This window comes from Varanus komodoensis, unplaced genomic scaffold, assembly GCF_004798865.1.
Source record: "Varanus komodoensis strain SLA01 unplaced genomic scaffold, ASM479886v1 scaffold23, whole genome shotgun sequence".
Taxonomy (NCBI): domain Eukaryota; kingdom Metazoa; phylum Chordata; class Lepidosauria; order Squamata; family Varanidae; genus Varanus; species Varanus komodoensis.
The window spans coordinates 11,017,670-11,043,374 of record NW_025335627.1 but is presented as its reverse complement, the minus strand read 5'-3'; the positions used below and the strand labels follow the sequence as shown (position 1 = coordinate 11,043,374).

General features: G+C 44.4%; 1 protein-coding gene across 5 annotated transcripts in view; it reads right to left on the bottom strand.

Annotated features, from left to right (window-relative positions):
- PARD3B (par-3 family cell polarity regulator beta) overlaps positions 1-25,705 on the bottom strand; it is a 648,538-nt gene that overhangs the window by 493,542 nt on the left and 129,291 nt on the right. For 3 of the 5 annotated variants that reach the window (XM_044431728.1, XM_044431731.1, XM_044431730.1), the window contains 2 exons: positions 21,672-21,843; positions 1,348-1,457 (listed from right to left, as the gene is read on the bottom strand). In XM_044431728.1, coding sequence (XP_044287663.1) covers positions 1,348-1,457; positions 21,672-21,843 — 282 coding nt within the window. Of the gene's footprint in view, positions 1-1,347; positions 1,461-21,671; positions 21,844-25,705 lie in introns of those variants that run through there. The other 2 variants (XM_044431729.1, XM_044431733.1) reach the window with 2 other exon arrangements.

The window sequence follows — 25,705 nt, the reverse complement described above, 5'->3', positions numbered from 1 at the left end:
ATATCTACCCCAATATTTAATATCTTTGTTCAGAAAAATGCTTAGATCCTTGCAAGCAGTGGTGGTAAAGGAATCTTAAATAACTAAGCAAGCAAAACCTATGTCAGTTGGGAGCAACAGAATCAATTAGGCACAAAATCCAAGTTCTTACATAATTTGTTCCTTTAGTGTTTCTGCTGCTACCAAAGATCAAATGTAACAATAAGGAGAATATTACATAAACCAAGCAAAAACATTTGCTGCAAATTCAACATTTGCTGCAAATACATCTCATTTTGTAACCGTATTTATTACACTTACATTCCACCCTGTAAGGAGCTCAGGGTGGCTTAACTTTGTTTCCCTGGTTGCTTTTCATTCAAGACAGATTAGAGAAGGGGTCCTCAAATTTTTTTAACAGAGGGCCAGTTGAAAGGTGCTGGTGGCGGGCATGGGCCGGTGAGGGGGCAGTGCGGGGGTGGTGCACGCGCAGCAAGGCAAGGTGGGGGTGGGCACGCACAGTGAGGCAGGCAGCAGCAAGCATGGTGAGTCCAAAATCTCTGAGGCGGGCTGGATAAATGGGCATGGCGAGCCAGATCGGGGCCATGGCCCGTAGTTTGAGGATCCATGGATTAGAGGGACAGAGCACTTTCATGGGCATGAACAAGGAGAGACACTCTCCAGTTATGCAGCAATTGTGTATTCACAAAGTTACATTTGTATTTTCACTGCATCCATGTATGGTACAAATAACATGGGTTCATCCTGCTACTAACATGTTTGCTGCATAATAAAGTGGAAGTGATTTGAAGATGTACTAATCTCATCCTTTAAATGACTTCTTATACAGTTAAAAGTGTTGGGATTGTTATCTACTGTGATGGTTGTTGCCATTTTTAAATACAGCACCTATTCTGTTCTAGAATTTATACATGCTGCCAAAACCCGCAAGCTAATTTATATGTACAGAGTCACAAAAGAAAGGAACAAAGTAACTACAAGTCAATTTCTCCTGTTGTCTCACATCACAACAATTGCCTTTGTCTTGTGATCAAATGCTACTCAGTGTATCTCTTGAGTAGTATATAATACACAAATAGAGCAAGGCGATTCCTATCATGGTTGCGGTTTTTTTCTAGATCATGTTTCAGAATATGGATTGCTTTTATTAGTAGCAGCAATATGGGTTATTCACTGCCTTACCTCCTACTCACCATCATTTTCTAAGCCACATTCTGAAGACTCCCAGAACCCTTGAGAGCAGCTTTGCACACAGCTTTGTTGCCTGCCCTTCTATCCATTTGTACAACATGTAATTTCTAAGATGACAAGGAACAGCAATATCATCCAGAAGCACCAGATACCTACTGAAACAGAAGACTTCAGAACATGGTCAGTGGCATTCGAAGTTCCTACAGGGAAGTCATTAGGGGGACCCAGTGCCGGATCACTGCTCCTTCTTACCAAAAGTGGTGTTCCTAAAAGAAAAAAACAATAAAGGACAGAAATATGGCACATAGAAATTTGCTCACTATAATTTTCTGTGCAAAGATTCTAACAAGGTCACAGAACAACTTTACACATGGCCTGAGTTGCAGTATTCGTATTTTAAAAAAAGAAAAGCTTGACTAGATGACACCCTAAGAACTACACTGGGAGTTGAGAGAATGAAAAGGAAGACTTTTTAAAAAGGAATTAGTGGCATCTTGAAAAATTATCAGTTTTACATTTTCAAGAATGTAGGAGTAGTGGAAAAGAAAACTTATCTATTCATAATGCAGAAACATGACAGAGAGTGTGATGCAGCCTGATGCATGTCAATGAGTCTCATAAAATCTGCAGTTTTTCAGAGTCCTAAACAATTTATGTATTATAGTTATATCCTCCCTTTTTTTTTCCTGCAAGTAACCCAAGGAAGCTTACATAATCCTCTTCTCCACTTTATCCTCACAAAAGTCCTGTGAGGTAGGTTAGACTGAGAAGCGGCGAGTGGCCCAATATCACCCAGTGAACTTCATGGCCAGGTGGCGACAAGAACCTGGATCCCTAGAGTCTCAGTCCAACAATCTAAGCAGTACGCCACAGTGAATTACCATAAAAAGATAAATATATTTTTTGCTAACCATTCACTGGCCTATTGATTTATGCCTCCAGCATGTCCTCCAAACCATAAATACTTTTGTTATTGTCAATTGTACCCTGCACGTCATCCTTTTTCAAGAACAGCTGAAAACTTCAGATATTCAGAAAGGCAGATTGCTTACCTGTAACTGTTGTTCTTCGAGTGGCCACCTGTATATTCACACACAACAATGCCGGTTGCCTGGAAGATTAAACAGCTTTAACAGTTTTCGCAGGAACTCCGGGCACTCCCCACCATAGTATAAATGGGCGGAGTGCCCATAATCAATAAGCATCGTTTAAGAATAAGGATGTGAACTAATCCTCTTTCCTGAGCAATGGAAGGATATTGTGGAGTGCGGTCATTCGGAATTTTTTGGTTTTGATGTATTAGTTAACACCACGTAAATGCAATATTGGGCATAGACCACCATCCCTTTTTGATAACATAAAGTACCTAGAGTAGAAAACATGCAGGCCTTCAGAGCGGTGCAGTTTTTGAATCGCTCCTTTACGAAGTAGCTGGGAAACTTCATCTAGAATGACTGGAAAGGTAGCCAAATATCGGATAGGTCCTGCAGGAGGCACGGTGTCAAACTTGATTTTGTATCCACCTATCAGATGTGACAGACTCCCAGATGGGGGGTCAGCCTTGCAGCCAATCCCCAAGAGGAAGAGGGGAAGGTGGGTTGGAGGATCGAGGAGAGGTTCGCGCATCCCATCAATGCTGGCATTTGTCGGTTTTGGGATGGCGTTGAGCCTGCTGGTATCGTGGCGCATTCTGCCTCCGGTTCCTTTGCTGACGCTGTTGGAATTGATGGCATCCTGCATACTGTGGGTAAGGCTGATACTGGTACTGAGAGAGAAGCCACAGCCACGTCGATGTTGAGACGGCGTCTCCATACGGCGAGCTGTAAGACGAGCTTTCTGAATATTCTCCAGCTTGTCATCCATTTTTGAGTGGAAGAACCCGTAGCCATCAAAGGGCATGTTTTCCATGTGCCGCTTGGTCCCATTGGGTAGGTTACCTGAGCGTAACCAGTCATGGCGACAAAGGGCGACTGCACCGACGAGAGCCCAAGAGTCACAATTGACATGTCTCGCTGTATTAAGTTTTTGGATGGAAAGCTGCATAGCCTCGTGGGTGAACATGTAGGCAAGGTCACTATGCTGGTCTGGGAGATTAGCGGTGAGCTACCCGAGCTTCTGCATGAAAACGTACTGATACCTCGCCATCGAGCTTTGTAATTGGAGATACACAGCCCAAGTCCCATAGCAGGATAGATACGATGAGACATCATGTCAATCTTTCTGTCTTCCTTCTGTTTCAGTGTCGAGTGCACTTTGTCTTCTCCATTCTGGGAGGACTTGATGACAATTGAGTTTGGCTTGGGATGCTTGAGAAGCGATGGCATGTCTTGCTCCCAAACCTTATACATGGATTCCAGTTGCCTGGATGTCGAATGCAGCTGATTGGGGAGCTGCCATGTATACATCATCACTTGCTTTAGGGTTGTAATGAATGGTAGAAAGATGGAGGATGAGTCCTCCCTTCTGACGGTGTCATATATGTAATCTTGATTGCGGTTGATGCAATGTTGGACATCGATCTCCAAATACTTCGTCATCCTTGACAGCAATTCCCCGAAGTTGCCATGCAAATCTCCAGGAGAACCTGGACCTTGAGTAGAGATAACAGCATCTGGCGACGTCAATGCCTGTTCAGAGTCATCTGAGTCAGAATCAGAGTGGAATGGGGGACTCGAGGATGACCCGGCAGGAGACGGCGGAGGTCAGAAAAGAGCAGGCACAGAGGTTGACAGGGCATCCCTCGACACCAAATGAGGGGTGGAATGATGAGGATGGATCAAAGGCCTTGGGTAGTAGCCATAGGGAGGATAATAGTCCCATGGATAGGACTGAGATGGATCAAACTCCCCATATGGTAGAGGAACCCAGTATTTTGAAGGCTGAACTGGGGCCTGTTGTTGTTGGAGGGAGGCTGGGCATTGCGGAGCCCTCAGAGATCCCTCCAGAGATGTAGGCATCAGTGTCGGGGAACAGACAGGTGGCAGGTCAGTGCAAGACCGAGGTGGAGACTCCCAGATTTCACCATCCGACATCAACCCTCTAGCCACAAGATCGAAACGATCAGGAGTGGACGGAGCCAAGATGACGATCCGTGGTGCAGACCCCAGTGCAGTCACTTGCATGACCAACTGAAAAGTACAAGGGTCCTCAAACTTTTTAACCAGGGGCCAGTTGAAAGGTGTTAGTGCTGAGTGAAGGTCGGAAAGGTGGTGCCGGCGGTGCGTGTGGGCCAGAGTGGGAGCAGTGTGTGCGAGCGCGTGCACTGAGGTGGGGGTGGGGCAAATGGCGAGGGAAGGAGGGGGCGGGCATGCGCCGTGAGGTGGGCGCATGAGGCAGCGGCTTGCTCGCTTGGAGATTGTTTTCTCCAAGAGAGCAAACCACTGCCTCCCCACGCACAGGGCGAGGTGGGCAGGTGCGTGCGTGGCGGGTCCAAATGGGCATGGTGGGCCGGATCCGGCCCCTGGGCCCTAGTTTGAGAACCCATGAAATAGTTTGTTCAATTGGAGCCAGGAACAAGACGGCAATCGGTACTGAAGGTGGAGAGGACACCGATTCCGCACAAGGCACTTTAGGATGCTTCTTGTGCCTGCGTTCCACCTTGTCGGGCTTTTCCTTCTTAGGTCTTTTCAACACAGAGGACTCATTGGACTCAACATGCTTCCTCTTCTCCTTCTGCTTTTGGTAAGGAGAATGGGAGGAGCGCTTTGCCTCCTTGCAAGTTACATCACTGTCAGATGGACAAGGAGGAGCCACCTTGGATGGACCTGCCACAGAGGTCTCTGCTGAAACCTTCTTCATGGCAACCAAAGCCTGGTCCCAAGCATTTTCTGCAGAAAGTTTTTCCGGTTCTTGCAGGCCTGCCTGGTAAAGGACTGGCAATGGCAGCACTTATCGGTCCTGTGACCTTCTCCCAAGCATAGAAGGCACAAGTCATGAGGATCGGTGGGGGACATTTTAGCCCCGCACTGTGAACTCTTGCTGAATTCGTTGAAGAAGTGAGAGAAGAAAAACAGCAAATGACAGAAGAATTAACAAGAAGAGTAACAATAGAAGGGTTTTGTAGTATTATTGAGAAGGGAAAGGGGAAAGGGTTAGGAAAAACTATGCAAACAGGGGGCAGGGATTGGATGGGTTATACCTTGGATGAAGGAATAGAAAGAGAAAAGCTGTAAAGTCAGGAGAACAACAGTAAAACTTATTAGAATATAGCTACGAGAGTCAAGTGAAAGGCTCGAGGCACAGCGCATGGTGGTCGCAAGTAGACTGGGGCACGCCGCCCATTTACACTGTAGGGGGGAGGGCATGGAGTTCCCACCAAAACCATTAAAGCTTTTTAATCTTCCCACCAACAGGCACTACACAGGCGCAGCACCCATAATGTGTGATGCACAGAGGCCACGATGAAAACACAGCCACCATGCTGTGTTTTCTATTGTTTGTAAAACCTGGAAAGAAGATAATGTTACATTGATGTTCCCCTTTTATCTAGAGAACCACAAAATGCATAGTTTAATATGTAACTAGAATATGCACTTGAAAACATTATACTTTAATTTGGTATCATGTGACTGTTATGACAAGATTCATTTAGTTAAACGCTCTGATCAAAACGTGGGATTTTCAACACACAGGTTCTTGATTTCAGCCTAAGCTGAAGTTTATTTCATACTTGTAACAATACCCATTAACCTCAGTGATGCTTTCAATTATGGTCAAAAAAGGAATCTCTAAGCTTACTCTTTCTCAATCTATCACTGGTGCCTTCTGGGCACAGATTAATTGACACTATGTTTTCCTTCTGTGGTATCATTTGTAAGCTAAGGGTGAATCCAGCCTTACCCCTGAGCAACTAGGCTAAGCAAAGTGAACTTCCCCACCCTACAGCCCTCCTGAAAATGCTGCACAGACAGTTTGCTGAATGGTGTGAACTATAGTGTAGGAGAGATGGGGTAGAGGGGTCATTAAAATTGGATAGAGGGACCATCCACATGTGCAGCCCATTCTCCTCTCATGGAAGATAGATCCTGGATTCTATTTGTTGGGTGTGTTACAAGGAAAATTGGGGAGTTTAGGGCTTAAGTGTTTATGTTTCATTTTTTCCCCTGAAATGAATAGATTCTGCCTGCAGATACACTTCTTGCTCCTTTGAGGTTCTAGATACTCCACTGAAAATATAAATGTACCAGAGACCAAGACATGTAAAGTAGAATTTGTAAGTCAGCTTGCCTTTTCAAGCAAGGAATGGCTGTTGATGGCAGCTTTAATTACTCACGCTATGCCAAGTGCTATACACTGGCAAACTTATTTTAAATTGAAGAATAAAGTCTACTTTCTAGTCAGTTTTTTCTCTTAGTTTGGGCCTCAATTATTCAGAAGACACTGCATCAAGTTGTATTATGCAGCAAATACACAATCCACTCTCTATGATCATGCACCAGGGCAACTGGAGATTCTTGGCTTATGCATGGGAAGGGTTTGCCTTGTTATCTTAGCTCATGTAGCAGTGAAGTTAAAATCTCTCAAAGCAAACCTAATCCTCTGAAAAGCTAGCCACTAATTAAGTAGCATTTGAAAAAGGTAGGTTGCTTACCTGTAACTGTCGTTCTTCAAGTGGTCATCCATGCATTCACACACCAATGGGGCTTGACACGCAGCGTAGGCCTCATCCAGTGGAAACTTCCAGAGCTGGTCGCCATGGAGTGGGTAGGAGCCAGAACCGCCGCACGCCCCTAGTGGTACATAGGCAGCGACTCCCGCCCATTCCCTCAGTGCCCTAAGACGGCGCTATGCCAGGCATGCGAGAGATCCAAGCATCATATATGGAGCAGTGATCGTGCCCTGCCTCGGCCCATATGGGGTAGAAGCCGATGATAGCCAGTGGGGCGGAGGGCGGGTAATGTGAATGCATGGATGACCACTTGAAGAACGACAGTTACAGGTAAGCAACCTGCCTTTCTTCTTCGTGTTCTCCATGCAAATCACACAACAATGGAGCGATTAGCAAGCTGACCCCTCAGGAAGAGGGAGGGGGCTATCGTCACCGCAGTATAGATGAGAGGACGGTCTTTGCAAAGGCACAGTCCTGTCCGGCACGGACGTCTACCTGGTAGTGGCGAACTAGGGTCAATGGTGTGGACCATGTCGCTGCCCTGCAGATTTCCTGGAAAGAAACACTGGCCAGTAGAGCAGTGGATGTGGCCTGGGCGCGTGTGGAGTGCATGCTGTCCAGTCATCGGGATCTTGGCCACCTCTTATGCGGGGGTGATGGAGACCCATTTGGAAAGTCTTTGGCTGGAGACTGCTTCCCCAACTTTGGGGCCCTCGTAGCAAATGAAGAGGTGCTCTGAGCGGCAGATGGTCTCAGTCCTGGACCTGTAGTAGGCAAGGGCCTGCAGGACTACAGAGAGGCTCCAAGAAGGGGAGCAGGGCTGATGGAAGAGGGAGAGAGACCCACTGTGAAGCAGGATTGCAGGTACTCCAGGATATGTTTCATGGAGGCTAAGGAGGAGTCAAGGCTCTGTGCTGCAGCAGAAGCCAAGAAGGTTTTCCACTTAGACTCGTAGGAACAGTGCGTGGAAGGTTTGAGGGCGGCCAATAGCACGGCAGCAACAGCCTGAGGTAGGGAGCGGTAGGGTTCTGTCAGGGCCATTTTTCAGGCCATTAGGCGCAGGGTCCTGAGGTTGGGGTGCAGGGAGGGGAGGGCAGGGTCCTGGGAGGGGAGGCTGGACCTGAAGGGCAGGTGGTTCCCTGACAGGCAGAGGAGGAGAGGGAACCAGGGTTGTCTCGGCCACCAGGGAGTGATCAGAATGCATGTGGTCCCCTCCCTCTGGACTTTGGCCACTATTTGGTCATCAGGGAGAGCGGGGGAAGGCATAGAAGAGGTCCCACTCACACCTGTGTAGGAACGCATCCCCCAGGGATGCCCTGCTGTGTCCTGCTCAGGAGCAGAACAGCCTGCACATTACGTTTTTTAGGGTAGCCAAGAGGTCAATCTTGGGCTGACCAAATTTGGAGCACAGAGAAAGGAAGGTGGCTGTCTCCAGCTCCCACTCATGGTGGGTGGAGGTTGCGCGACTGAAGGAGTCAGCTAGGGTGTTTAGGTTCCCTGCGATGTGCACTGCAGTGATGGTGATGCCCTTCTGGGTGCACCAGTGCCAGATGTCTGAGGCCATGCTCGCGAGGCGGGCAGAATGGGTCCCTCCCTGCTTGTTCAGGTAATACATGACGGTGGTGTTGTCTATGGCTACCTGAACATGACGCCCTGACAGGGTGTCCTGGAAGGACGCCAGGGCTTTCTGGACCACCAGCATCTCCAGATCATTGATATGGAGATGTGCCTCCCTCTGGTCCCAGTGACCTAGAGCACACATGTCTGCACAGTGAGCACCCCAGCCAATGTTGGAGGCGTCGGTGGTGATGGTCAAAGAGGGCTGTGGAGGGAAGGAAGGGCATGCCCATGGTGAGGTTGTCCACAGCGCACCACCATAGTAGGGATTCCCTGACCTTCTGGGGGGGGAGCGGTCAGGTGGGTTCAGTGAGAGTCTTCGTCCCACACGAAGGCTCTCACGGTCCACAGCTGAAGAGGTCTCATGTGAAGCCTTGTCAGCTGAAGTCCCGTGACCGTGGCAGCCATGAGGCCCAGCAACTTCTGGATAGTGTGGGCGGTGGAGCGAGGTGCAGCCCTGATGGCTGTGGCCAGGGTGGCAATGGCCTCTGCCCTTGGCTGTGGAAGAAAGGCTTTGGCGAGCGTGGCATCCAGGCGAGCCCCTATGAAGAGTATAGACTGTGTAGGGAAGAGAACAGGTTTTTCATGGTTAATGAGGAGCCCCGGGTCCTGAAGGAGGCAGCGTGTCAGAGACAGGCCGCGCAGTAGATCCTCCCTGGAGGGGGCCACGAGGGGCCAGTCATCCATGTAAGGAAAAACCTGTATCCCCTGGAGCCTGATGTGGGCACAAGCAACCGCCACGCATTTGGTGAATACGTGTGGGGCCGTGGCTAGCCCTAAGGGCAGAACGCAGAACTGAGAGGCTTGCTGGCCAATCTGGAAGCACAGAAAATGTCTGAACTCCAGGTGGATCGTGATATGAAAGTAAGCGTCCTTGAGGTCTATGGAGGAAAACCAGTCTCCTTGGTTAAGGAGAGGGAGAACGCCCTGCAGTGAGACCATCCTGAACTTCTTAGGGGTGATGAATTTGTTCGCCCTCCTTAAGTCCAGTATGGGCCTCAGAATCCCATCTCACTTGGGTATTGTGAAGTACCTAGAGTAGAAGCCCCTGTGGTCAGAGGGAGAAACACGCTCAACTGTCCCCTTGTCCAGCATGGCTTGTAATTCTGCCCATAGGATGGGCGATGGGGTCATGGTCCTGATGTGGCCGAGGGGCAGGAGGGAGTCGAATTCTATTCTGTATCCCAACCTGATGATGGAGAGGACACAGGAGTCTGAGGTGATGACCTCCCATGCAGGGAGGAATCGCACCAGGTGGTCTGTGAAGCAGATGGTGGGAGGTGGAGTGGCAGATGAGGTGGCAGAGGGGCTGCCTGGGCTAGGGCATCATACCCTGCACCTGTTGTCCTGGCGCTTCTGCTGGGGCTTCTGGTGGGGTTGGAAGTCCTGCCTTTTGTTAGCAGGTGGTGCTCCGGAGTGCATGGGGCAGTCCGGACCAGAACAGCGATTGGGGACCAACTGGGTTCCCTGCCAACTCCTCTGTGCTGGGCCCTGGCCAAAGCCCACAAGCATTCCGGTGGTGTGCACTTTGTAGAGAGAGTTCATACTCTCGTCAGTTTGGGTACTGAAGAGCCCTTTGCCATTGAAGAGTAGGTCTTTAAAGCAGGCTCAGGTTTCAGCAGGGAGAGAGGCAGAACGCAACCAGGCATGGCGGCATATAGCCACTGCCCCCATCATGGCCTTGCTGTAACAGTCGACGTGGTATCGAGATGCTTCCAGCTGGAACCTGAAGAGATCCTCAGCCTCAGTGTGCATGAGGCAGACGGGCTCACGCAGGTGCTCAGGGACCTGGCCCATAATAGCTCCCAGCTCCTCCCATAGGAAAAGTTGGTATCTAGCCACAGTGGCCTCATAGTTGGATATTCTGAAGCCAAGTGTAGCTGCAGCATAGATCTTTTCGGACATAGTATTCACACGGCACCCCTCTCTGTCCACTGTGGAGGACTGGTCCCTCTGTGGAGTACCCTGCATGGCCTCCACGATGATGGAGTTGGGCCTAGGGTGATGGAGTAGGAAGGGGAAGGGCTAGACCATAACTTTAAACCTGGATTCAGCCCTGCGTGAGGTGGCCAAAGGGCCAGATGGGACCTTCAGGACTGCTGTGCTGTGCGCAGCAGGGCAGGCATGACCGGGATGGACACTGTGGTGTTGTCCCCAGAGGCAAGCACATTATAGCATGGGTCTGCCTCAGGTTCAAGGGGCTGGCAGGTTTGGAAGCTTAAGTCCTCAGCCAGGCGGAGCACCAGCTCAGAGAAACTACTCCCCTTGGCAGGTGAAAAGGAGAGATCCTGGTCCAAGGCCTGCCTCCTGGAGTGGGTTGAGGTTGTAGGGGAGTGGGGGCCTCCCGGGACAGGGGAGTGGCTCTGACCTGAGTCTTGTGATATTGCTCATCGATGGCAGGTGCTCCTGTCCCATTGGGTGGCATGTGTTCATTCCGGCGCAAAGCAGGGCTGTGGGAGTGGTAGCACTGGCGGGGGAATCTGGGGTAGGTCTCATCGCTTGCCGAGTTCTCGCTGTACCAGTTGTGCTTGTTGGGCTTGTGAGGCCTGTCCTTGTATCTGGAAGTGCTGCTCGACTCACCACTAGGTGAGATCCGTCAATGGTGAGGAGCTGCAGTGCTGTAATCTGATCGTTGAGAGCCCTGCTTCCTGCTGGTACAATCTGAGCGCCATGCGGTCCTGGAGCGCTCCTGCCGGCTGCCTCAGTCTCATACATGTGTCCTGGGTGCTGGTGGTGAGGTGGGAGAATGTTTGCGCCGGCGGTGGCGACGCTCTCTAGGAGCGGAGTCGCTAGAGGAAGAGGCTTCGTGCATGTTGTGCCATCCTAGGCCTCTACCTTGAGGTCAGGAGCCTGGGCCTGGTGTGGGGACCGCGGGCCTCCAATGAATTGGCTGGGCAGGGCCTCCCCGTTGGCAGAGAGCTCAAGATTGTGGAGCTGGAGAGCGGGGAGGCCTCTAGCTGTTGTGACAATCCCCCTCGGTTCCAGCGGGGGGGCGGGTGTGATGAGCCTGCCGGCTCCATTGCAGATCCTCAGCACCCGCAGGCGCCACGGGAGATCGGTGTTCCCTGGGAGCGGGGGGGAGATGTTCCAGTGGCAGTCTCCATTGCTACCATGGCAGCCGTGCCGCATGTGGAGGTGGCCAGAGGCATGGGCGGCGTTGCCAGGATGGTCGCACCTGCCTGCTCCAATCCTGGAGCAGAGGGGGTCACGCCCGAGGGCGGTCCGCTGGCCGGGGAAACTGGGTGATCCCGGGCTGGTTCTGATGCTGAAGGGAGCAGCTCCCTCACAGGGCTTCCTTTTCTTAGCCGGTGCTGCGGTGTTGGATGGGGCTTCCCCTAGCGGCACTGCCCTTCTCCTTGCCCTGGTGGGCTTAGAGGAATCCTCCACCGGGGGGGGGGGGTATCCACTCCCGGAGTAAAGGATGTAAAGGCATGCTGCCATAAGGCCTGTGTAAGACGTGTGGCTCTTTGTTGGGGCACTTGGTTCTTAAAGGCCCGGCAATGGGTGCAAGTCTCCACAATGTGCCCCTCCCCAAAGCAGAGGAGGCACTTAGGGTTCCCATTGTTGGCGGGCATCCTAGCTGCACAAGAGGAGCAGCGACATGGAGTTGAATCGGCCATGCTGTCCCTTAAGGGCCACACATGGGCGATTCAAGGAAGAAAGGAGAGAAAACTGGAGATTGAGAGGGGAAGGAAGGGGAGAGAAGCAGCAGCCTTCTCTTCACATAGTTAAAGAAGAATTTTTCTTTTTTTCTAAATAGAAGGGGAGAAAAGAAAGAAAAAATGACGAACCATTTAGGCTGGAGAGGTTCGATCTGGAGAGCGAAGCCCAGCGCAGCCTAAAAGGAACTGAGGGAATGGGCGGGAGCCGCCGCCTATGTACTACTAGGGGCATGTAACTGGTGTGTAATTTGCATGGAGACCACGAAGAAGAATGGAAATGCCGCTTGCAAAATCTGGGCCAAACCTGTCTGCTAATGCATTTACTTTAAAAAAAATGTATATTTGATGGGAGTTTAAAAATAAATTATTCTCAATAGTGTTCATCATTTGAACATAGTGATTTCAAAAGAAATTTCTCCACTTGACATAACCTTCATGGAAACAAACAAAATCCTAGTGAAAATGACTACTGCCTTCCAACATTGTCCAACGCAAACATGTTATCAGCCATATTAATACCAGTCATCTAGTCCCTATCTGTCCCACCACCTAGCATTGTCCTCTAGTGTCTACTATCTCTAGCCTTGGCTTCTCCACTAACAATATTGCATACTTCCTTCCCTGACATAAATATTCTCAAAAAATTCCAGCTGATACTGTTCACTTCCATCTAGGCCAAAAATCACACTTATCCTCTTGACAGCTACAGAGTTCCTCCCATCTTGACTTTCTAAGTTCAGTCATGGAATATGAGAATTCTAAATGAGTATCTTCTACATTTAGTTTTTCATGGCAAATCATTGTATTGTTTTTACAATTATAGTTCTAAATAAAAGTTTAAACCATTTACAACAATTTAAACCAATACAGGTTTTATTCTAATTAAGGCTGATAAGGTCTACACAGGTACAGGTTACATCTGTAGAGATACCCATTAAAAATAGGAAATTAATGCGGATATACATATATAAATGGACTTTAAAGTCCAACTTAAGTCACTCTTAGCAATAAAGCCTGATCCTGCTCTTTAACTTTACCACATGTTTGGTATGAAAAAGAACAATACTTTTTTTCCAGGATCAGGAGAACTCATAAATTATGGAACTTTTCCTCTACAGGTAGTGAAAGCCCATCCAGAACAGGCACGCTCCCTAATTCCTGGATCTAGGAACCACCAACTCACAGCAGTTGGGAATCTTGTCTGGAATGTGATGACTAAATTGGACTCATTATTTTTTCTGAAACATATTTTACCAGGATAAAGTTCATACTGTTACAATTCAGTTCTAATCCTCAGTTCTACAGAATTAGAACAGGATTTCTCCTTTGTATTGCCAGAGAAGAGATTCTAGAAGTTTCTGGACCTTTTTTGAACGCTAGAAAGATTTCAAAAGTTCTTTTAAAATTTTTTGTAGAGTTCAAAGCTGAAATGGGGACAAGTATGACTAACTCCACAGTTTATATGGCCAGTGTGCATGCACTGCTGCATGTCCACTGGTGTTCCAGTCATTTTTCTTGAGCTAAACACATAGAAGTGCTGTCAATAAATATTGACATGTGCCGGGGGGGGGGGGGGAGAATCAGTGTCCTTAGATGTAAATTCACATAGAAATATTATCCACACTTGAAGTGTTTGACATAGGATAACCTCCTTTAAAACTGATAATGCACAAACAAGTGTGCCACAACTCATACATAGCTACTCAAAGAAGAAAAGCTTCCAATATGCACAAGAATACCTTAAATATATAGATGCAAAACCTCTGGAGTATAGTGTTTAACAGTGACCAAGGAAGATGCACAAAAACGATGAACATGTACATTTCCTATTCTGATCATGCCTTTCTCTCTCTGTATGTCTCTCCTATCTTTTCTAATTAAAACCACCCTCTAACATTTTGTTTTTCAAAAATTTCCTAAGCAGGGTCAGCTCACCCATAATTTAGCACGTCAGATTGTATTCCAGTCATGCAGAAAAAGCACAGGAAGCTTTCATTTACATTATGGATTTAAACTGTTGTAGTAGAGGGCAAAAAGGAGCTGCAGAGATGTAAACAATAGCAGAATATTTATCATTACTGTGATATAGAATTTATTCTTACTGTGATACAGAAACCAGAAACCAATCAATTTGATTTTTAGAACCAAAGATTTTTAGTAAAGAGAGGCTTTACTGCGCAACCTTTGATACAAAAGAACTAACCACAAAAAACTGAGTATGTAGGAAAATGTCCTTGAGTTAGCAATCATGAGTCCAGCTGCATATATAATTAAATAACTAAGCTTCTAATAGTCTTTCCTCTTTTTAAACTCCCATAAACTTGAATAACAAAGCAATTAGTGTTGTTCAAGTGAATGGCTGAGAACACCTGGCTATAGCGTTGTTGAACTAGGTAGGTGTGCATCTGATCTATTTCCAAGCCTGATGGGGCAACTTCTAAGCCTGAGTTTTCCTATTTACATGTTTAAAGTATACAGGAAATAAACAATTGAGTGAGTATCAATTTGAATGCTGACCCTTAGGAAAATCACACACTGTACTTCCTCCGTTGTGAAAACTACCCAGTTACTCCTATTGTCTGCTTCCCGTTGTTTATTCAGTTTCCAAGTCTCAAGAGAACCCATCTTCTTATCTAACCTCTGGAAGATATTTGGTGAAGGACTGTATAAAATGCTTTTTGGAGTTCCAAGTATTTAGTATCAGTTGGATCATTCCTCTCCATGTGTTTGCTGACACTCTTGAAATGCCCAAACACTGGTGAGACAGGACTTCCTGAATCTCAGCATTCTTAACCACTTGATACACTGGACAAAAGTGGAATCCAAAATGCTAGAGGGTACCAGGTTTAGAAAGCTATTTGTATGTTTACTAATTCTATCTTTTAACAATGCTTTCCATTAATTAACCTCATAGAAGTTAGTTGATTGGACTCTAACCTCCATTATGACTTGCAAACATACTGATCGTAATCATGCAAACCTAGCCAAAGAATTCACTGTAATCTTCTCTGTGGTCTCTCTCCTAGCTTCCTCTGTCATTTTTATAGTCCAGTTTCCCCTCTGGAGAGCTTTTCACTTCTGATATATTTTAAACCTATTGTTTATCATCACTATTAATGTTTTTATTACTCCAATGCTGAAAAATCTGCATTGGTTGTTAACTATTTTCAGGGCTCAATTCAAGGTGTAGGGTTTAATCTTTAAAGCTGTAGATGATATAGAATCTAGCTATATTGGAAACAGTTTGTCTCAGGATAAACCTGCTCAGTGATTAATAACAGCAGATGAGGCCCTTTTTAAGTCACCCTATCTTGCAGAGGCCAACCTTTTGTAAACTACCCTGACTAGTCTAGAAAGCCAATACAGAAATGCAATCAATCCATCAACCAATTTGGTGATACGTCCCTCAATTACTTTTCTCATTTTTCTAATGGTCAACTTACGTTTGCCTTGGTACAGTTAGTGCTCCAGAGTTAGTGGGGAAGATTTCATTTTTCTGGGGGAAATCTTCTCATCTTTTATAACTTTCTTGACTCTGTTCATTGAAAGAATTGACATAATCTTGGACCTGATGGTACTTTTCCTGATCTGTGATTTATATTCTAGCTGAGCTTCTATTAATATAGCTTTAAACAGCCTCCAAGCATCTTGGAGATTTGAACTTCTTTACCCCTTTCAGTTTCCGACTGAATAAACCCTTCATTCTCTTCCAAAAACTTTCCATGTTGTTGACCTTTTTTTGACAATTTTCAACTTGCATGTACATTGGATTTGATATTATTGCAGTTGCTACTCTCATTTGGTTCAGCAACCTGTCATCAGGCTAAGTGAGATAAACACTCATTCTTGACTTGCCTTCAACATAGATTTTTTTTTAAATAGTAAGATGGTGCTTCAAATCAAGCCAGATCAGTAGTTCATCTAACCAAGAAACATACTGAATGGCAGCATCTTTTCAATGGCAGCATCTTTTCAGGCCATGAAGTAAGGCTTGCCTTTAAGTTACAGTCCTTAGGAGAGCAAGGTCCCAGAAGTCATCTCAGCAAGGGTTCTGTTCATGCATTCCTACACCATGAATCAAAGCACAAGCTGGGAACTGCACTTCCAAGCCCTTCCCCTTATGCTATGTCACCTGACCTTCCTGGCATCTGCGCAACAAAGACAACTGCAAAGGGGAGCCCTGCACATAAAGCAGGGCCACATACTCTGCATGAAGCTGGGATAGGGCAACATGGTGCAACCCTGCTCTCCACTTGTGTGTTTGGGAAAATAGGTACAGGAATGCATGGAACAGGGTTGAGTGCAAGGGCAGATGTGTGCACACATGTCAGGGAACAACTGGATAACATTGTAAGATGACACTATATAGGAAGTGTGTGTACAGCATGTTTTAAGGAGATGCTCAAGCAGAAAAAGGAAGACAGAGCAAGGACACACATTTTAAAGTTCCACTTTATGCTTATGATTTTACTTAGATTGGATATGACTCCCCACCCAGGGAGAATTCAAGCCTCTTCAATGCCGTTTTGATCTCCAACATTCTATAGTTTTCAACTCCTAAGCATTTTAAGATTAATTGTTAAAAATAACCTCAAGATTACTCTGACAATGAACAAGTGAATCAGTAATGTATACTATTTTCTTAATAAGCTTTCCTAATAATTTCTTTCTACTTACTATCTTAATAGCCAATAAAATTATGTGGTAATTGACAGAGCACCTATATCCTTAACCTACCACAAAATTTTATAGACTGGAGCTATATCCTTGACTCACACCATTTATGCTGACATACACAAACGCAACAGAGCAAGTCAAGGACAAAGGAAACAGGCTGAAATAAACATAACAGGCAGTGATGAATGGTAAAAAATGATTAATTTATCACTCAGTCCCTCTCTGAGCATAAAGTGCAAAAGGGGAACTATATATGTTAAGCAGCAGAAGATTCTAGACCTCTCTCACATTGAACAATGCTACAAATTCTCCCTTTGTCTTCACAATGACAAAACCCCATATGGAAATACAAGAACATGCCCTAAATTATTGTTTCCAGGGTTAAAATCACTTCATTAGTTTTATTAGACAGCTTTAGAGGTGCTAAACTTTTAGCAGATACCCCTTCTTCCTTTACTGACTTAGCTGGAATTAGCTAGTAAGTGCTGCAGCATTGCATACTGTGATTTCTTAAAACCTTTAACATCCAATGTAAAGAGATGTTTTAACTTTAACAGATTACAAACAGGAAAGATGATCAGAGCTCTGTCTACGCTGCAATACTACAGAAGCATAAAACATCCACCAAATCTGGCAATAGTCACATTCATTCATCTTCTTAATACTGCCAGGTTTCTTTTCCGTTTTTATTAACATTTCCACATCTTCTGATAGTGGAGTTGTTTGCTGAGCATCTTGATGAAATTTCAGAAGACAGGATCTACTGACTAAGGAAGTGCCTTGCCCCCTTGTTCCCCACTTTTCTAACAAAAATAAAACAATAAATTATACAAAATAAAAATTACATAAAAGCAGACTTTACTACATTTAAAATGTGGTTAATGGGCACAATTTATACATGTTGCAGATCTTCAATTTTTTAATACTTTGCCTGATATGAATGACTTAGAGGAACTTCAGAAAAATCTAACAAATAGGTCAGGAATAGGAATAGGCTTATCGGCAATTGTAGTTCTTAGAGTGGTCATTTGTACAATCAAACATATGGACTCTGCAGCTGCCTGAAGCCTCATCTTCGGACATGTCCATAGCTGATGTGTTTTCGCTGGAATCCTTTCCCCGTTCCAGTTCTCATGTTCTTAGTTGGTTCCTGCCTATATTTTTGTTCCCCTGTGATTGCCTGCTGTGGCCTTGGAACTGAGAGAAATCTCAGCATCAACCTCAGTATGGGCATTGACATAAACATTGACAGTGCACCCATTTGAAATACCAATGTGAGACTGGATACGCAAATGGTGTGAATGTACAGAAGACCACTCAAGGATAAGCAACTCTCTTCCTTCTTCATGATCTCTTTGCATCTCACAGATCAGTCACTAGTAAGCTAACTTCCTAAAGGAGAAAGAGCGCAGTGTTGAAGAAAGTGCTGCTCTTCCAAAAGAACAGGTAGCTCCTCCACAAACATCCAGCACATACTGCTGGATAAAGGTAGATTACCTTCACCATTTCATTGTCTGGCGTGGCTCTGGTAGTGGATTGCTGGCCCAGAACACAACTGATACTGCCACTCTGCCAATGAAATGAGCTCTGGAAGGTCTTGGAAGTTGCTATCCCATGAACTAACAAGACAGGCATGCCTCTGTTCTTATCCCCATAGCACATTAAAAGTCACAGCAACCAGCAAATGGACTTGGTTGGGAAGTTATACAATGCATGAGCTTACATGAGATCGAGTGCATGCAGAGTGGATTTGAGTGGCAAGGTCGGTGCAGAGAAGAATGCTGGCAGTATAACATCCTGATCAAGGTGAAAGCTTGACACCACCTTGGAATTAAAAAAAAAATGGTAGGAGCATTGCCTTGTCATTACGAAAAATCAAATAAGGTTGGTCTATTATGAGAGCAGAAAGCCCACTAATTCCATGAACTGACGGGATAGTGATGAGAAAGGCCTCTTTCCAAAACAGCAAATGGAAATCAATTGTAGCAAGTGGTTCAAAGGGTTTCCTTGTGAAAGCCTAGGAGACAACTGACAAGCTCCACACGGGAACAAGGGAAATGTTCCAGCAGCATAATATTGCTCCTTCCTTTGATGGATCATCTGCAGAAAGCATAAGAGACTACTGAGAAGCCTAATCTGAGATAGCTGGAAAGAACACTCCAGGAGATGGCTTGAGAGCTTTCTCAGAAAGGGAAAGTAAGACCTGCCAAACCTGAGGAACTGAATACTGGCCTGCACTGAATCCTCCTCTAGCAGCAAAAGAGCAAGATGACTTAAAATTTCTGCTGTAAGAGAGTTGCATCACAGGTCTTCTTGATGCATCAAGATGAAACCAAGCCTGACAAGTAAATTGCTACTGAATGTTAGGGCTGAATCCTCTAAGCATTCAGTTTCAGAATGTGCATGCCTGCCTCAATCCTGAGGCAACTGGACTGGGATCAGTGGAAGGTACTTTTGTTTGGATGGGAGAGGGACATAACGAACAAAACTTGCCTCAGCCAACAAGGGGTGTTATGAAGCCTGTCTGTGGTATCCAACTGGATCTTCATCAACACTTGGGTGATTAGAGGAAACAGACGAATGAGGCAGAACTTCGCCCCAGGAAAGCATCTCCTAAGGAACACTGGCCTATTCCAGCTGTGCTGAATAAGTGAAGCCACACAATGTTGGTTGTGGACAAAGTGGTCATCCAAACAGTTTGTAGTAAGATATAGGAATTCATATTCCTCAGCTCTAGAATTGTCAGAGTTCTCCATTCCTTTTCAGTACTGTGAGATATCTGGAGTAGAAACTCTCAGGTAGCTAGTAAGAGAGAACTGAGGAAACAGGTAGAAACCCACCAAAGACATGCCGACTGGAAAGTTGAGTGTCGGGCTTCTTCCAAAATTCCACAGTTATGGAAGTTTTTCAAAAAAAAAAAAAAAAAGGCTCCGCACAGGCACAAGAGTCCAAATGTATGATGCACAGAGATTATGCACAATATTTTTATATAGAACAACCAGCATATAAAATGCATTTAAATTCAAAATTTTCAAAATATTTAAGATCTACAAATGCTTTAAAAGATCTGAATGAATTAAAAGTTTTTCCCTGGTATCTAAAAGATAGCAAAAATGGCAGCATTCCTATCTCCTTGGGGAGGGCATTTGCAACACCAAGAGCGCCCCCTCCCTCCACCTGAGGTGGGATTTGGGAAAGACATCAAACGGTGACTTTACTGTGCAGGCAAGATGATATGAGAGGATGCTTTCAGTGTATTTTCTCATACTAGGCATTCAATGTATTCTCGGTATCAGCATGAAGAAAAAGGAATAATAAATTGAAATAATTTTTATTTTTCAATGTAATCCCCCATAACTTCAATACACTTATTACATCTAGAAATTAACTTTTCAATTCCCTGTAAAAAATACCCTTCCTCCTTGTCTAAAAAATGTGCATTAATTGCCGCCTTGAGCTCTTCATTGTCAGAAAATCGCTTTCCACGAAGATCTTTGTTTAAATTCGGGAATAGGTAGTAGTCACTGGGGGCCAGGACTGGGCTATAGGGTGGGTGGTTTATTTCTTTGAAACCACAATCTCACACAGCAGCCTTCCAAACAAGCGCCGTGTGAACAGGCACGTTGTCGTGAAGAAGCAACACAGCAGCGATCAGTTTTCCCCGCCTTTTTTCTTTAATTGCTTCTCTTAAATTATGCAGAGTGGTTGCATAAGATGCTGCGTTTATGGTTTCACCTTTATTCATGTACTCGATCAATAAAATTCCCTTTGAGTCCCAAAACACTGTGGCCATGATTTTTCAGCCAATGGAGTGACTCTGAATTTCTTCGGAGGGTCAGCACCTTTTTTATGCCACTGCATGGACTCCTGCTTACTTTCAGGGTCATAGTGATGAACCCAAGTTTCATCTCCAGTAAAAATCCGGTTGAAAATACTCGATGGATCTTCACCACAGAGCTCTAAAAACTCCCTACAGCACTCAACTCGTACTTGTTTCTGAGGTGCCATGAGCATTCATGGCACCCATCTTGCACAGACCTTTGAAAGGTTAAAATGGTCATGAAAAATAGTAAATATGGTAGCAACGGATAGGTTTGTCATCTCTGCTAACATTTTGATTTTTATTCAGGCATCTTCCAATACAAGTTTCTCAATTTTTTTCACATTTTCTTTCATAGTGGCAGTAACCGGCCCACCTGAGTGAGGGTCGTCTTTAATGCTTTCTCTACCCCTTTTACATTCACTTGACCACTTTTGAACAGTAGATAATGAAGGTGCAGAGTCCTGGTTAATGGCCACCATCTCTTCGTGAATGATTTTTTGACTTTTTCCATGTTTTGTAAGGAACTTAATCACAGCATGGTCCTCGATTTTCTTCATCATTGTCGCGTCAGTCATCATGGTTGTCTTTCATTGAGGATTACTAGGAAACTAATGATCACACTTAATTGAAATTTTGCATGTATACCCTCAGATAGTGCCACTAGCTAATGAAATAATTAAATTACCCACATCAATAGCAAATCAACCTGATACCAAGAATACATTGAACGCCCCTCATACGTAAGCAAGTGTGGTGTAGTGGTTAAGAGCACAGGACCAGGACTCAGGCGAGCTGGATTCTAGTCCATGCTCAGACATGGAGCCAACTGGGTGACTTTGGGCCAATCACAGATTCTCAGTCCAACCTGCCTCACAAGGTGGTCAGTGTGGGAATAGCAAGAGGAAGAGAATGATGGAAGCCACTTTGAGTTCTTTTTAAGAAAAAAGCAGATTATAAATGTAATTAAATGCATACATACTTACATAAGCAAACCCTGAAGATGATTAATATTTCAAGATAAGTGCAGCAACAGCACACACCTCTCATCCCATGCAATATACAATTTAAAAAATGTAAAATCGTTGCCACCTACCTAGCTTTAGAGCAGAAGGTGTCACTTCAATTTCTCCTCCAATTGGCTGAAATGCAGCCAGCTGGGCAGCTACATCAGTCTCAAAAGCATCTGGGCTGTTTCCATCCATCAAACTACCATTGGTGTCATCAGACTTGGGAAGTGAATCTTGTTCATCGTACACAGCAATCAGCTGTAAAATGAAAGAGTACTTTATGAAACTTTCACAACCAGGATAGAATCCCTTCATGGAGATATAAAAATGAAATGATGGGTCAGATCCAAACCGTGTGCTATGCTTTTTTCATGCTATGAGGATTCAGAATGCAGCAACAGAAGAGAACAGACCAAGGGGAACAGTGTAAATGAAAATAGTTTACCCCATCAAAACAAAAACAAAAAACAAACAAAACAAACAAACCGACCCAAAACAGTGGTCTGTGTTTATTAAGCTGAAATAAGAAACAAGCTATAAAGCAATGCGAAAAACAGCAGTGTGAAACAACTAGAAGTGAAAATACGCCTTCATGTGTTAAAACAAAACAAGTGTCTGCTAAATGCCAAACAATGTATCCATTTTTAGATTTATCTCAGTATGTTAAGTTTCAAGGGAAAAATGAATGCATAAAAACAGAAGAAATCACACAGGATATATCAATTTTACCAGAAACCTGGCGAAAACAGCAAGTGGCACATTTCACAAATAGAAGGTGTAGATATTTTATTTTTTAAAAAATCATATGACAGCACACTAACACAGAGAGGCACTGTTCCACAGCCAAGGCAAGGAAAGCTAGTTCCAATGGGTCCATTTAGCCGACACTCTGAGCCACTGTCCTATCTACCGGCCTTCCCACACTGCCAGACAGGGTGGCATCACAATGTAACACACCATTCACATCCAGAGGCTGGAGTCAACAATCAGCTCATGCAGCTTGAGTCTTATTGTTGAACAGTAAGGGAAAATATTTTAGGTATCATTTCGCTAACCGTTTGAAACACAGCATTACCACTGAATGGAAGAGGCAACCTTATCCGTGAAATAATCATGATGGCATTTGCATGGACAGATACATCAGTCTTTCTGAAACATTGCAGCCTAAGAGCACAAGAATATGATGCTTGATTACACGAATGTCTACTTATCTCAATTACCTAATAAATACACTGAAGCTGTAGCACAATGCCATGCCTAATGTGCATGCATTTTGAAAATCTGGTCTTCTTAGCACTCTGATATTATAATCCAAAATGGCAGGAAGTCCTAGAAAATATTGGTGCATGGAAGTATGCTAATGCAGGCCTGTAGTGCTGGTTTTACTGCAAAACAGAAGGAAAATGCTGACAATGATCAGAAGACAATCTGCCACTTCATAAATCTCTCTACAAAAATGTAAATAACGAAACAGAGAAGGGGTTATAACTGACAAAGAAACTGCACTATTTTTGTAGATATGCTCGTGGTTCTCTAACAAGCACGAGTTCATTTTCCACCGAGGTTTTTTAGAACATACAGTAACACTTCAGCACAAAACTCAAGTTCCAGTTTGGACATCCATCAACGTATCTCACTCCATTAACAGTACCGGGTCTTCCATATACCTGCATACATTAAGTACACAAGAGTCCATGTTCACACTGAATATTCAGGAAGACTGCTGACGTTACTACTTCAAACTAAAGGCCAACTGATGCAATTAAGAGAAGTAAATGATAGTATTCTTCTTGAAGTATACCAAAATAGAGAGGGAAAGCAAATCTGCTTGACTCTACTGAGTGCATAAACTCGTCCTAGAACAAAGTATAGTAACAGGGATATTTTTAGGTCTAATATGGTGAAAATCATATTCAGGTCTACTGATCGTGTTAGGTAAATAAGAGTTGCTTCAAATGTGTTGTTTGCAGTTGCTGTCAAATGCATCTCAGTGGTAGGAACCCATGAACAAGGAACAAGGAATAGGAACAAATGTCTTCCTATACACCAAGCCAGTTTTGTACAGGATCAACACCCCAAAATGGGCCTCCATAAAGAGCATGCACTGCTGGCAACCAAACTCTCTACAAAAATTGGACCAGTGAATTAGAAAGAAAATAGGTTGCAAGTGCCATTTGACAAATACATTGGAAGTGGCTCTTACTTTCAGCCTAGACAAGTAGATTGCAGAGAGAATGCTTAAAAACAATGAAAAGCAAACAAACAAAAGGAAAACACATAATAAACCATGCTCAGTGGTAGACAGATGAACTGGGACTCCTCTAACAGTTTCCTTAGGATCAGGAAGGAAGCATCAGTATTGCTTAATATCACACATTAACTTAGTGTTATGCTCTATATGATTCTGTATCTTCTCTCAACTAACCTAGAATTATTAATTTAAAAGAATTACAACTCAGGTAAGGAAACTGAAATTTGTTTCCAGACAGTGAATCTTTTGACCAACTGTATTTATTCCATATGCCACAGAAGAAGCATCAATCTGTCATGATGATGGTTGAAAAAGAACTGGGTAGGAACCCCCTTCCTTGTACTTAGCTATTCAAGTTTTTCCTGGCTCTAGGTGTTGCACAGGCACACAAGCCCCTATGTGTGATTCACAGAGACCATGAAGAAGAACTTCAGAGCCAGTTTAGCAAAATACTCTTTTAGCAAATACAGGATCTTGAATGGGGAACTCACAACTCATATATCACACTACTTCTCCAATGTTTCTTTTAAGTCATGCCAGACAAAGCTGGGCTGATGATGCAAGACATTGTGAAAACTAAGGTAAGTCCCACTTCCTTCCCCTTCCCTTCCTGCTACCTCTAGTTTGCCCTTCAAAGGGGATTTTTGAGCCAAAACGTACAAAAACATACAGAACTTTAACGATGGATGTGCCAGCTGTTCTTCTGCACTCTAGTGTACATACAGGGAACGAACCAGCGTTGGAATTATGGTGTGAAAATAAGAGGGCTTTAACCCTTCCCAGAAATGAGGTTTCAGTTCAGAGACAGACTTCTGCACCTGTCATTTCTAGAGCAAATAGTGATCCATCAAGACATACATTTGGCACTATAATCCTCCCTGATCCAGATAAGTACTACAGTGGAACATGAAGGACATAAGACCAACCTTAACCCTACACAATGGCATACATCTAGACCAAGAGCCCTTTCCTTACACTAGAATAAAAACAAACAAGATAGAGAAGCAAATACATCTTTCAAGTAATGTATGCTTTGCCCCTTTGTTGCTTTATCAGCATTAGACAGATCACTGAATTTATTCAGTATAGCTCAGTATAAACACATTGTTTCCCAAGTTCTTAATCATTTAACACTCAAGTACCAGGCAAGCTCAAGAACTCCCCCTCCTTCACAGTCTGTTGATTTCCAAAACTTTTCCTTTCACTCAATTTTCCACTTGAATCACAGTATAGGTTTAAGTCTGCAATGGCACCAAGCACTAAACTTGATCAGATTTAAGAAAGAAATAGTCACTGGTTTGAAAATCTGGTCTAAGGGAAATGATCTAACTGCAGACATAACGTTACAATATGGTTTATGCTAAAAAGATGGAGGGAGTACATGATCCCAAAAGTTACTCCTATTCTTTTCCATTAAGAGTGCAGGAAGTGTTCTATATGACCCATGCCGAAAAATAACAGTTCCTTTTGTTGCTATTAAAAAGGCATAGCAGCACTTTAAGGTTTAAGATTTTAAACGAAAGGATGTAAAGAAAGTATTGGGAGACACTCTGCTCATGCACTGTGGCAACCTTTTTCAGCTAAATGAAATGAGTTGCAATACTATGAACTCCAATTAAAATTTCTTCAGCTGCTTGTATAAGCCAAGCACAAAAAGACTGCTTCATTGCATTAAAAACACAACTGTAATGTCTGATCCTCTCTGCTCCTTTGAAGATTCATGACAGATACAACAGGGTTAGTACAACAATGGAACAAAGAGACAAATATTTAGGAGAACCCATTTGCCGGAGGCAGGAAAACAATGCAAAGGAAGAGACTGAGAAGAAAAGTAAGAGGAGAAACAAGTAGAAACATTAACTGCTCCAC